Below are 13,939 nucleotides of genomic sequence, written 5' to 3' on the forward strand. Positions count from 1 at the left end.
CTCTCTCTCTCTCTCTCTCTGTGTCTCTCTCTCTGTCTCTCTCTCTCTCTGTCTCTCTCTATGTCTCTCTCTCTCTCTCTGTCTCTCTCTCTGTCTCTTTCTCTCTCTCTGTCTCTCTCTCTCTGCCTCCCTATATACTCCCTGTGTATGCATATATATATAATATACACACATATATATGCATACATATATGTGTATATATTTATATATAAGCAGCTGGATGGGGTGATGGATTGGAGTGGGGAGTGGAAGCAGGAGGACCAAGTAGGAGTCTCCTACAACATTCTGGAGGATTAGTGATGAGACCCTGCACCAGGATAGTGGCTATATGAGTGAAGAAGAGATGATGTGAGAAATCAGTCAATCGACAAATATTTTTAAAGCATTCACTATGTTCCAGGCACTAGGGACATGAGTACTGAGAATGCAAATCCCTCACATTTTAATATGTGCTGGAGGTGATTCTCCCAGGTCACGTAGGCCGTGCCTCCTCTTGGAACCTCCCAGGTTTGGAGAGCTCCTTTCTTATAAGTCAGGCCATTTCATTTTGGCAGGCTTCTCACTGTTAGAAAGTCGATTAAACTGAGCTGGGAAATGTCTCCCTCCCTCTTTCTCCCTGTTCTGCTTTCTCTTGGCCCATACAGAACACACTGCAACCCTTCATATACTTGAGGAAAGCCGGCATGTTCTCCCTCAAACCATACAAATTCCTTTGGCACACAGCAAGTGCTTAATAAATGCTTGTTGTAATAGCATGGTCTTGAGACTCTTTACCATTTTAGTTGCCTTCTTCTGGATACTATGGAGCTTGTCAATGTCCTTCCTAAAATGTAGGACCTATAGCTGGTCAAGTATATTCCTAGGACAGCTGGTAGTGCAGTGAATTGGAGTGCTGACTCTGGAGACAGGAGGACCTGAGTTCAAATCTAGCCTTAGATATTTACTAACTGTGGAACCCTGGGCAAGTCATTTAAAAATCTGTTTCCTTCAGTTTCTTTAACTATAAAATGAGAATCCTAACAGCACCTACCTCCCAGGGTTGTTGTGATAATCCAATGAGGCGAGAATTGTAAAGCACTTGGCATGGTGTCTGACACACAATAGGCACTACATAAATGCTTGTTCTCTTTTTCTAGCCACAGTACTCCAGACGTGGTCTGATGAGGGCAGGTATACCAGGTTGATCACCTCCCTGGTCCTGGTCACTACATTCTCATGCAGCAGACCAAGAATCTCCTGTCTTGTCAACTGCCCCCTTGGACCATTGACTCATACAGGTCTTATAGTCTGCTGAGCTCCCCAAATCTGTTCCACAAAAATCAATGCCAAAGCCTCCCCCATCTCACACTTTTGACATTTATTTTTTGGGCCCACATAGATGACTTTACATTTATCTCTATTAAATTTTACCTAACTAGATTTGGCCCAATGTTCTAGCCCATTGGATCTTTTTCGACTTCCATCCAGAATGCTGGCATATCCCCAGAGCTAGGGGTAGCATGCTGGGCTTGGAGTCGGGAAGACATTAATTTGAATCCTACTTCAGACACTGTGCAACCCTGGGTGAGTCACTTAACTACTCTCAGACTCAGTTTCCTCATCTTTAAAATGGGGATAATAACAGAGCCTAGGGTTGTTCTGAGGATAAAATGAGATGACATTTGTAAAGCACTTTCTTGAAGTGTTATATAAACGTTGGCTGTTATTGTTGTTATTATGATTATCAGCAAATTTGTAAGCATGGATCTATGCCTTCCCTCAAGTCACTGAAAAAGTGCTAAAGAAATCTCAGGAGTGACTCCACCATAGACCACCTTCCACCTTGACACTGAGCCATTAATATCCTTCAACCAGTTTTGAATCAATCAGCAAGCAGTTATTAAGCTTCCACTCTGTACCCAGCACTATCCTAGGGATATGAAGGCAAAAATTAATCAGCCCCTGCACATTCTTTTAATATAATGTCCTAGATGTGGCCAGGAATCTCTGGGAGGCATGCTTGTTTCCAATTTTCAGCCCCTATTCTCTTCCTTTTTTTGGAAATCTGATTGATGTTTGTCCATCTCCAGGTCTCAGACCCCTCTCTTATCCTCCCCTCCCTGCCCCCCCTACTCTGGCTGACTAGTCATTCCTGCCAGCTCACCAATGACCCAAGGAAGTTATTCATCTGGGTCAATGGTTTCTCTTTGATGTGTCCTTTTCCTTCTCTTGGGTTTCAACTGTCTCTGCCTCCTACCTGTTACTCTGCTCTAAGCGTTCACCTCTCCTTCCTCCCTCCCTCCTAGTTTTAACCTCTGGAGTTAAACAGCATCTACCATATGATAACCTCCTAGGTATTGGCCTATACTTTCCTTTTTTTGGAAAATCAGTATAACATTTGACCTTTTCTCTTCCTTCTGCGCCTCTTTCTTTCTCCACAATCTTTCAAATATCACTGACAGTGCTTCAGCCATTGCATTCAGGTACTTCCATCAAAGTCAGTTCTCAAGCTCTCCATACCTGCTGGACATGAGATCCTCCATCCATTGTCATTCTGTGGGTAGCACTTCTGGCCAGTTCTTAATGATATGCTAATCCATGTTTAACAACCAGCTCTCCAGGGGGAAAATGTGTGCACAATATACTTTTAAGTTATATAGGTATTATTATTTTTGCCATCTCTTTTCTAAAGCTAGGCAATCATTGAAACAATAAATCAAACCCTGATTCATAGCACTTCCTTATTTTTGAGGTATAAATGCTCACACACACAAAAATTTAACAATAGCTTGTCTCTAACACACCCTTGTCAGCCACTGTGGCAAAGTCACCCTTGGCCATCCTTAGTTGCCTCGGGTATGGTTTTATTTATAAAGAGCAGACTTCCAGTTTTGTTTTCTCCCCCAAAGACAAGATCCTAGCCTGCCTGCTCAGCCTCCTCCAGCAATTAGCAGCTTCCTGTCAAACATTAGATGAGCCATTATCTGGCTGAAAGCAATTACCAGACACTTTACACTATTATTTCGTCTTGTTTTGTTTTCCAGTGGTTCTGAAGCTCCTGGTAGAACGTGGAACTATTTCTATGTTTCCTCCAGGCTGGAGACCCTCTGGCTTGTGAATGACCTTCCTGAAGGTCAGTGCCCAGCATGGGGCATAGGATGCCAGATGTGTTTGTGACCCAGGCAGAGAACAACTGAAAGGAGCCTTCTCTCCTTGTGTTTCTCCTTTCTGACGTCTTCTCCCCCTCCTCCCAAATGAGGTGGTCAGCTCAGGGACTGCTAAGGCCCCTCCTCCTTTGAAAACTCTGTGATTATAGAAAATGAGCCCTCTTCTCCATTCCAGCCCCTCTCCCTGCTCCCCAACGTGGCAGCCATCTTCCCACCTCTGCCCCCTTTTTTCTCTCCCATCTGTCTTCATCTTCCAAATTATTCTTTAAGTCCTAGAACAATGGCCATCTCCCCTACAAAGCATTCCCCAGCCACAAGGATGGCTGTCACTAGAAGGTCCTCAGGGGCCACCTAGTGCAATCCACACCAGAAAAAAATGAAGTCAAATAAACCCTCTACAGCGTCTCCATGAGGTAATCATCCAGCTTTTGCTTGAAGACCCTCAGAGAAGGGAAACTCACTACCATCTGGTACAATCCATCCAATGTTGGGGAGATATTTAATTATAAGGTTTTTCATGATGTTAAGATTATATTTGCCTTGTAACTTCCACCCATCATTCCTGTTTCTGCCTTCTGAGACAAAGCAGGACAAGGCTGATTCTTTCCGTATCACAGCCCTGGAAAAGATGGGAGGCAGTTATCATTGCCCACCCACCACACCGACACCACTTCTTCTTCACCAGGCTAAGCATTTCTTAATATGGCATGATTTCATGGCCCCTCATCATCCTGGTTGCCTTATTCTCTTCCTCCTGTCCCCTTCTCCCCTTCCCTCCCCTGTTCTCTCCTTTCTTCTCCTCTGTTCCCCTCTTCTCTTCTCCCGTTTTGCCTCCTCTCTTTCTCTCTTCTCGTCTTCTCTCCTCTCCTACCCTCAAAGGTAAGCATTCCCAGGTCCTCTAACCAATCTTAATATGTCATGATTTCATGGCCCATTAGCACCCTGATTGCCCTATCCCGTCTTCTCTCCTCCCCTATCTCCCCTTCTCTCCCTTTCCCTCTCCTTTCTCCTCTTCCCTCCCCTCCCTTCCTCTCCTCTCCTCTTCCCTCTCCTCTCTCCTATTCCATCCCCTCCCTTATGCTCCTCTCCTCTCCATTCCTCTCCCCTCCCCTCATTTCCTTGTTTCTCCTCTTCCCTTCTCTCCTCACTCTCTTTTCTCTCCTCCTTTTTCTTCCCCCCTTCTCTCCTCTCCTATCCTATTCTCAGAGCTAAGTATCCCCAGCTCCTTCAGCCAATCATATTGCAGCACGTTCTCCAGGCCCCTCACCATCCTGACTATGCTCCTCTCTCCAACTAAGCCGTGACCCTCCCAGAAATGTGGTACCCAACATAAAACATACCACTCTAACCATGGCCTCACTGGGACAGAGTATAGCAATGGATACAGAACAGTCTTGGAATCCTTGGGTCCAGATTCAACCTCAGACAAGCATTAGCCAGACCTCTCTGGGCCTTGGCTCTCTTCTCTGTAAAACAAGGCCTCTTCCGTGCCTTCCTCGATGACCCTGTGATTCCATGATCTCTAGCACAGGCTCTTGGGTGCATGCAAGGCAACGATGTTAGAGGGGTTTTGTCTTCATATCTGCAGTGACTCCAGCACAGTACAGCCTGATACAGAGTAGTCACCTGACATGTTTGTTAACTTGAATTAATCTATTGAAGGACTTAAAGAGCTTTCATTTATTGAGTAGGCATTTCTGTGCCCCTGACTAATACGATGTGCATCCTCCACACCACTGTTGTTTAGTTGTTTCAGTCATGTTTGACTCTTTGTTATCTTATTTAGGGTTTTCTTGGCAAGCAGGTTTGTCATTTCCTTCTCCAGCTCATTTTACAGATGATGAAACTGAGGCCAACAGGGTTAAATGACTTGCCCAGGGTCACACAGCTAGTAAATGTGGGGGGATGGATTTAAACTCAGATCTTCCTGATTCCAGGCCTAGCACTCTATCCACTGCACCACCTAGCTGCCCCTCCATACTATGGAGGGGTGCAAAGGACAATACAGAGGCCTTTTCTACATGCCTTTGCCCAGGCTGTCCCCCCTTAAGGAGAATGCCCTCCCTCCTTCCCACCATCTGTAGCTCCTTTCAAGGCTCAGCTCAGGTGCCCCCTTGTCTGCAAAGCCCTGTTGTTGACCCTTCTTCTCCACCTAACTTGCCCAGCTTATACTCAGCACACACTTTGTATTTGTTTTCTTAGCAGTGTAGATTGGGAGTCTTAATGGGGGAAGGGGAGGTCCACAGATCTCCATAGGTACATTTCAGTGGCATCATAAACTTACATGGGAAAAAAATTACATCTTTATTTTCATTACCTTACCAGCAAAATTAGCACTTCCTTTAATTACAATATGGATAGGCAACCGATCATGATTCTGAGAAGGGTCTTTAAGTTTCATCCCACCCACTATCAAAAGGGTCCAGGAAGCAGAAAAGGTAAAGAACCCATAGTGTGGGTGTTGTTCCCTCCAAGAGACTCTATTTCCCTTGAGAGGAAAGGAATTTGTGCCTCCAGTACCGTGCACCCAGTAGGTGCTTAATAAACACTTACTGAAGATAAAGACCCCATCCACCCACTGAAAGTGCAGGGTCTTGGGAATCTGGCTGCTGGAGAGAGGCAGGAAGCAGGAAGACAGGCTGGATGCAGACCTATTAGCATGCCAGCCAGCTTCCTCACATCGCCCATCACAGACCTAGCTCTCTTTATGTAAATGGCCTTGTAGCTTGTTATCTGTGCTCTGCAGAGATTAGAGGTCTGCCCATCAAGGCCAGTTCCAAAGGCCTTCACTGACAGAGACCAAATTGTCAGGCCCTGCCAAAGCTGGGGCTGCTTTCCAGATGTTTTCAAGGTCTGATGTCTCCTCTGGTTATCCTAACTGCAGCAAGGACTGGCATTTTAAGGCCAGCCTCAGAACTCTGAGACTCTGTTTCCCCTGTATACATTATCATAGCCAATTAGAGGGAGAAAGAGGGAAGAGAGAAACAGACTAATAACAACCAGCATTTCTATGGCATTTTCAGGTTGCTAAAGACCTATATATACATAATAATCCTGCATTACCAAAATTACTAGCCCTGTTTACAGATGAATAAACTGAGCTTGGTAGAAGAAAAGCAACTTCTCCAGGGTCATAAAGCTAGGAAGATTTGATATCCAAGACTTCCTGAATCAAAGCCCTGCTCTATGTCTATCAAGGTATGCCAGGCCCAGCCCTCCAGGCTGCCAGGTCCCACACTTGGAAGCAAAGAATGCTATGAATGTGCCTTAATCACCAAGATGATTCTCAACCAGGGTTAATAAAGCTCTATTAAGAAATGGTATTATCATAAGATTGGGCTTGGTGATCATGCATTCTCCTCTTAAGGGAAGCTGAAGGTCATCGAATCAATGCACTGGAAGCATTGCTCTAAGATTAGCCCTGGTGGTCTTTGGGCCATTATGAGTCTCCCCTTAAGAGGGATTGTAAAGTTATAAAATCTACACATGGAAAAGTACTGGCAAGAGTATTTTTGAGGTTAGTATGGCTGTATTCCAAAAAGTAATATCTTTCCAACAGTTTGGGTTTTTCCCTGTACCTGTGTACCCCCAAAAATACTACGTGCCCCAAGCGCTGACATGCAGTTAGGCCAGCTCCGAGTGGCCATCTAAAATCAGTGTGTAAATATCCCCATTTCAAAAGAGCACTTGGAGCCCACCTTCCCTTCATGCAGAAGCACCATGCTCCCACGGGAGCACACTGTCCCAGCTCAAGGGACCCATATCTCCGTGCTCCCCAACACATCAACACCCATACATGAGTTTTACTCTTTGTGTGTCTGAGTTGTACCCTGAGTCCCCTTCTCCCTCTCCTTTTCTCCCTTCCCCCCACTCTTCCCTCTTGTTTGCCAATAAAACTTAGCATTGAACTGATTCTTATTGGTTTACATACTATTCTTGACACCCAGACTCATTAAGGAGTTGTTTTCCCATAATCTCTGGAGGGCCCACAGGCTTCCCCTTAAAACCCGGACCTGGGACTTAACCTATTGATAGCTGCACCTAACCTAGGGGAGTATGGCACTAGGAGCCCAAGTGTAGAGAGCAAGTGTCAACAGGTGAATTCTACATCCTACCTGGAGGGACTCACTTAAGCCAGAGAAGTATCATAAAACACAGGGTAGCTAGGTGGTGCCAGAGCAGATAGAGTAACAGGCCTAAAGTCAAAAAGACTCATCTTCCTGAGTTCAAATACAGCCTCAGACACTTACTAGCTGTGTGTTCCTGGCCAAATCATTTCACCTTGTTTGCCTCAGTTTCCTCATCTGTCAAATGAACTGGAAAAGGAAATGGCAAAGTACTCCAGAATCTTTGCTAAGAAAATCCCAATTGGGGTCACAAAGAGTTGGACACAACTGAAAACAAAGTTATCGTTATTATATCTTTTGACCCAGAGATCCTATTCTCTGGGTATAGATACACCAAGGAGGTCAAAGACAGAAAGAAAACCCCTACATCTACCAAAATATTCATAGTAGCACTCTTTCTGGAAGAAAAGAATTGGGAATAAGTGGGTGCCTAAAGAACTGGAAACAGATAAACAAATTGCATATGAAGGAAATGGAATATTCATCATTCCATGAAAAATGGCAGATATTAAGAATACAGAGAAGTGTTAGAAAACTTTCATTTGCTGATGCAGAGAGAAGTGAGAAGGACAAAGAAAACAATAAATACAGTGACTATGATATTGGAAATCCCAATAAAAACAACAAGAGGTAAAAATACCCACTGAGCATGACCATTGTCATTGTAATGGCCAAGCTTCTCCCCAAAGAGGAGAGGACAAAATGCATGTATCCCCTCCCTTTTTTGCAGAGGTATGGGGCTACAAGTGTGCAACATTACATGTACCATCAGACTTAGGTGATGTGTCAGGTTAATTTTATTGAGATGCCTTTCCCCCCTGTTTCTTATACTTGGTTTGTAAAAGATTCTTTTCTGGGTAGGGGACAGGGGAGAGAGGGATTTGAAATAAAGGTGACATAAAAAACCATAACAAAAAATCAATAATAATTTAAAATGAGCACATAAAAAATGTCCTTGCCAGGGTGCATAGTGAACATGATCAAGGGGAATGCTTATAGCATAACTCAATGATTTCAAACCCTCTAATTTGTCACTACTAATAAAGCTGGGCAAAAGTTTACTCTTGCTTACTGTCTTAGATGCAAAAGTTTTACCAAATATTTTACTAATGCCAATAATTTTGATAGAAACCTCTAACTCACTTAATAGAAGTATTTTGCCAAAGCTTTAAAATAATTCACTTACTTGCATATAAACAGTTGCTATTCTAATTATAAAACATTTTTATTCATTAAAGCAGGTAAGAACTTTACTAGGTAACTTTATGGTCCAAGTATGTGATTATTGGCTTCAATATCTTAGAACATACATACATGTGCACACTCTGTGTATATGTATATATGTATATGTGTGTATATATATATACAGAAAAATTCAATCTTGTTATCAATCCAAATTAGCCTTCCTCTTAAGTAACATCCTTTACCCTTGAATGTCTGCCATCCCTGAAGTCTGCTCATTCTGTAATGTTCCTCTGCAAGGCCCACCCACCCACTTCTCCCATTAGTGAATTCCTCCTAAAGCCCCCATTTCATGGAGGGGCCCAGGCCAGTCTGACTCAGTCCCCCTCTCAGTCATGTTACTGAATTTCTGGAATTCAAAATCATACTCTACCTTCTGCCCTCCCTCCCTTTCCTCCATTTCCTTTCCTTTCTTACCAACTTCCGGTCCGTCCTTCCTTCCTTCCTTCCTTCCTTCCTTCTCTTCTTGCTTCCTTCCTACCTCCCTTCTTTTCTTCCTCCCTTCCTTCTTTCCTCTCTCCCTCCTTCTTCTTCTTTCCCTCCTTCTTCTTCCCTCCCTTCCTTCATTCTTCCCTCTCTTTCTTATTCCCTCCCTTCCTTCATCCTGCCTTCTCTTTCTTTTCTACCTCCCTCCCTCACTTCCTCCCTCCTTTTCTTCTTTATTCCTTCCTTCCTTCCCTTCCTCCCTTCCTCCTTTCCTCCCTTACTTCCTTCCCTCCTTCCTTCCTTCCTTCTCTTCTTGCTTCCTTCCTCCCTTCTTTTATTCCTCCCTTCCTTCTTTCCTCTCTCCCTTCCTCCTTCTTCTTCCCTCCCTTCCTTCATTCTTCCCTTTCTTGTTTTCACCCTTCCTTCATCCCACCTTCTCTTTCTTTCTTCTTTGCTCCCTCCCTCCCTCACTTGCTCCCTCCTTTCCTTCCTCTCTCCCTTTCTTCTTTCTTCCTTCCCTCCCTGCCTGTCTCTCTGCCTCCCTTCCTTGTTTCCTTCCTTCCTTCCTCCCTTCCTTGTTTCCTTCCTTCCTTCCTTCTTTCTTTCCTTCCTTCCTGCTAGATTACCTGCAATCATGGCTGATGCCTTCCATGAATTAGACTAAAGAAAGACATTGATAATTTACATAATACATAATGGCCAGTGTGTCAGTAATAATGGAACTTGGAGGAGTTTTCAGATGTATCCCATGTAAGTCTCTGGGCTTATAGAAATTGGCTCCTATCTTGTACATAGCCCCCAAATTACACGTGTGTGGCTTGTTTTCCCCCCATTTATAGGTCACTCTGGGAAATCTCAACTATAGCTTTTATTAGATGTAAGTAACAAGATCCCCAGTTCCCATACAAGCACTGAAAATTGTAATAGATGTCAAATATAGGTGTGCGTGTAAATTGTGTTTGTTGTACCCAGGAATATGCTAATGGCTTCAAAAAGAGGGTAGCTTTGTGCCTTGATTAGTTAATTTCATTTTGATATAGAAATTTCTGCTTCAGGTAAATTACACCTAAAATTTAGTTAAATTTTAGGATTTTTTTTTAGTTTGGTGAATAAAAATAGTATTCTTCATGACTGTATATTTAATAAAGGTTCACTTTTTAAAAATAATTTGCTATAATTCCCTGGGTGCGCATCAAAAATGTGGGAAACACACACAGAACTCGAATTAGCTTACAGATAATCCATATGATTCCTCTTCTCCCTCCAGTGAATTCCATCTTCTTCCCAGGGACCATGAAGTCTTCCAGACTCATAACAACCATCTTATCATCTGGACTCCCAACATAAGTTAAATTAGCTTGGGGTTGCATCTGATTGTTTTCTCATCTCTCGTATGGAACAAGAGTTGAAGTCAGGGAGAATCTGGGTTTAAATGCTACCTCAAATACATACTAGCTGGGTGACCCTGGGCAATTCTCTTAACCTCTGTGTGCCTCAGTTTCCTCATCTGTAAAATGAAAGTCTTGGACTCATGGCCCTCTAAGGTTCCTTCCTGCCCTTAATCCATAATCTTACGATCTCACATCATAGGCAGGGAGATACTAGGTGTTGACAAGACAGTTTCCAGCTGAATATAATAAGGGAAAATAATTCTGGGATATGGGAAATTTGTGGAAAAGGACAGGACAAGGGTATGAGGAGAAGAGATGAAGCCCTTATGTGGTCTGCTACAAATGTGTCCCTATGGGGCTCAGAACCACAGGTTCCAAGATTTAGAGATTATCATTAACAATTAAGCTCAAGTAGGTGGTATAGGCCTGCAGTCAGGAAAATTCATCTTCCTGAGTTCAAATATGGCCTCAAACATTTACTAGCTGTGTGACCCTGGGCAAGTCACTTAATTCTGTTTGCCTCAGTTTCCTCATCTGTAAAGTGAGCTGGAGAATGAAATGGCAAACCACTCCAGTGTCTTTGCCAAGAAAACCCCAAATGGGGTCATGAAGAGTCAGATACAACTGAAAATGACTGAACAACAAATAGGCAATCAGGCCATAGACAAATAGGAATTCTCATTTCAGGAAATAATAGAGAACTTGACTGGCCATTATAAAGAGTGGTGTCAAACTCAAATAGAACCAAGGGTCATTAAACGGTCTATAAGAATCCTTCTGTGTATATTGACTTAGTTTTAAAATATCTTATCTGTATTTTGTTGGATTTTTATCTATTTTGTTAAATATCTCCTGTTTATATTTTAATCTGGTTCAGGGGGCACTTGGGAGTATTGTGGATGGTGTGTCTGATACCTCTGATTATGAATACCAATAAAATATAAGCTCCTTGAGGACAGGAATTGACTTTGTTTTTGTATTTGTATCCACACCACAGGGTTTGGCCCAGAGTAGTTATTTTATAAATACTCATTAGTTTGTTGATGGGTTGGTGGATGAAAGGTGATGTGGGCCCCTTCGGTAGAGGAGGAACTAATCTAGAGAAGAGCAAGGCTTCATCTCTGTTCTTTCTCATACTTGCCCAGCTTATTCCTCCCTCCATACCTTTGCTGATGCTCTGTCTGGATAGGTACCTTCCCTGCCTACTCTCTCCAATAATCTATGTCCTCCCTGTGGTGGAGAGAATGCCAGACTTGGAGTCAGGAAAATGAAGAGAAGACTCAGGAGGAATATGGTGGGCTGCCATGTGGAAAGAGGGATTAGCTTTGTTCTACTTGGCCCCAGAGGACTGAACTAGGGCCTACAAAGGAGAAGAAGCTTCCTAACCATTAGGACTCTCCCAAAGTAGAATGGGCTGTCTCATTGGAAGGCTTCAAACAAAGATTAGCAGAGTTCCCTTCCCCCTCTTGACCCACAAATCAAGAGTTTTCTTAATAGACATTAGACCAACTCTGGCCTGACTTGTTTTTTTCCTTATTTTTAAATTCTAAATTTTGCAAACACCAAATAAACTGAGTGCATTTAGAGCAGAAAGAAAGTGCTGTACACAAGACAGAAAATCTCTATTCTGTAGAGCTTGATTTTATTTTTAGGTATTTAATAAATTCACCATGTAATTTTCAAAGCTCTCCTATCTGTGGTTCCTTTTTTGGCCTTCCTTTTGTTCCCTTTCTTTGGGGGGGCATAGAAAGGGAAGGGTGGCTTATTTTTAACATTTCTTTCCCTCTAACTGTGACCCCATTGCAAAATAAAAAAGTAAAATAAAACTCTCATAACAAATACACATAGTTAAACAAAACACATTTTCATGTTAACTATATCCAGAAATGTGTGTTCTATTCTGCTCCCTGAGTCATCACCTCTCTCTCAGAGTGCTTCATCATCAGGCCTATGGTTATTTCTGGTTATTGTGCTGATCAAAGTTCTTAAATCTATTTCGTTGTTAATTGCATAATTTGTTCTGCTGATTCTGTTCACTCTATTTTGCATCAGTTTATACGATTCTTCCCAAATTTCTCCAAAACATCCCCTTTTGTCATATCACACTATAATATTCAGGTTCTATTACATTTGTATGTCACAATTAGTTCAGCCATTTCCCAGTTGATGGGCACTCCATTACTTACCAATGTATAGTGTGGTCTAACTTGTTTATCTCTTCTCTTCTCCAGGAAGCCAGGCCAGGGAATCCCTCCTGGCCAGGGCCCGATGCTATGGCCACCTAGGCCAGAAGAAAACAGCCATTTATGACTTCAACACCATCCTCAGGACTGACCCTACCAATGTGCAGGCTCTGTGTGGTCGGGCATTTATGTATCTGGTTCTGAATCAGCAGAAGGTATGACCATCCATACTTTGAGGAAGTAAGGAGCTTTGGGTGACAGACAGCTGGAGAAAGACCTACAGAGATGTCTTCTTCATTCCTTGGACAATTTAGGATCAAAGTTTTTTGGACTGGGTAGGATATGCCCTAAAGCTGGGCCCACTGTGACCAAAGATCAAAATTAAATTTATGGAAATGACGGAAAACTTCAACTTCTAAAATTTTCCTAAAAATTTGAATATAAACCAGATTTTTATAATTGAGTCCTGTCTTCCTAATAGTTTACATCCTGGCATCAGAGCTGTTTCAGCCTTTGTTTCTTCCCCACCAAGCAGTTAATGATCTGTGAACAAATGCTTAGATACACGAGGGGAGCTCCTCATTTTAAAGACACCGTTCAGTGAATAGGTTGATTATAGGTTTTTAGAGCAGAAAAGGACCTCAGAGATCATAGGATCACAGGGGACTTAGATGCCCCAGTATTCCAGGTGGTCCTATCTCAAGGGGAGCCCCCCATTCATATTTCTTTGATTTATTTTGACCCCTACCAAAGGTACCTCTGGGAAATTTCCAAAAACTCCTTAGAGTACATGTCTTAGTATTCCCAAAAATGGATAAAAAGGTCTTTGGAATTTTGGAAAATTCTAACCGATGAACAAAGCACGTATTTTACCTTTTGTAAGGTCAGTCCTCAATTATCCACAGAAATGGGGCCACAAAGAACATAGAGGTTGTAATCTACCAATGGAAGTAAGAAAGGGAGGGAGGGAGGAAAGAGGGAAAGAAGGAAGGAAGGAAGGAAGGAAGGAAAGAAGGAAGGAAGGAAGGAAGGAAGGAAGGAAGGAAGGAAGGAAGGAAGGAAGGAAGGAAGGAAGGAAGGAAGGAAGTTGGTTTCTACTCCTGGTGGTGAGTTTCAGAATAGGGAAGAATAGATACAAAGAAATCCCTTCCACCTCCTTGCTTCTCTTTGGAAGAAGACAAAGTAAAGAGCTGAGAGTTCTCTACTCTCTCCCAAAGAATCATAAATTGACTCTCATTTGAGCTCCCATCTCCCATTTTAGTTTGCTGTATATTATAGCTATCACTATCCACGTCCTGTTCCTCCAGTTTCACCATTAGCTCTTTGAGGATAGAAATTATATATTCTTCATCTTCACCTCCACCCACATGTCTCACCTATAGGTCAGGAACTCAATAAATGCTTCTCTCCACCAAAAACAGAGA

The 13,939-nt window shown here is 42.8% G+C and overlaps 1 protein-coding gene across 1 annotated transcript in view; it reads left to right on the forward strand.

Annotated features, from left to right (window-relative positions):
* The window catches only part of TTC34 (tetratricopeptide repeat domain 34), a 55,461-nt gene that overhangs the window by 19,541 nt on the left and 21,981 nt on the right, over nt 1-13,939 (forward strand). The window contains exon 5 of the mRNA XM_036743271.1: nt 12,564-12,730. Coding sequence (XP_036599166.1) covers nt 12,564-12,730 — 167 coding nt within the window. The remainder of the gene's footprint in view (nt 1-12,563; nt 12,731-13,939) is intronic.

This window comes from Trichosurus vulpecula, chromosome 2 (assembly GCF_011100635.1).
Source record: "Trichosurus vulpecula isolate mTriVul1 chromosome 2, mTriVul1.pri, whole genome shotgun sequence".
NCBI classification, from domain to species: domain Eukaryota; kingdom Metazoa; phylum Chordata; class Mammalia; order Diprotodontia; family Phalangeridae; genus Trichosurus; species Trichosurus vulpecula.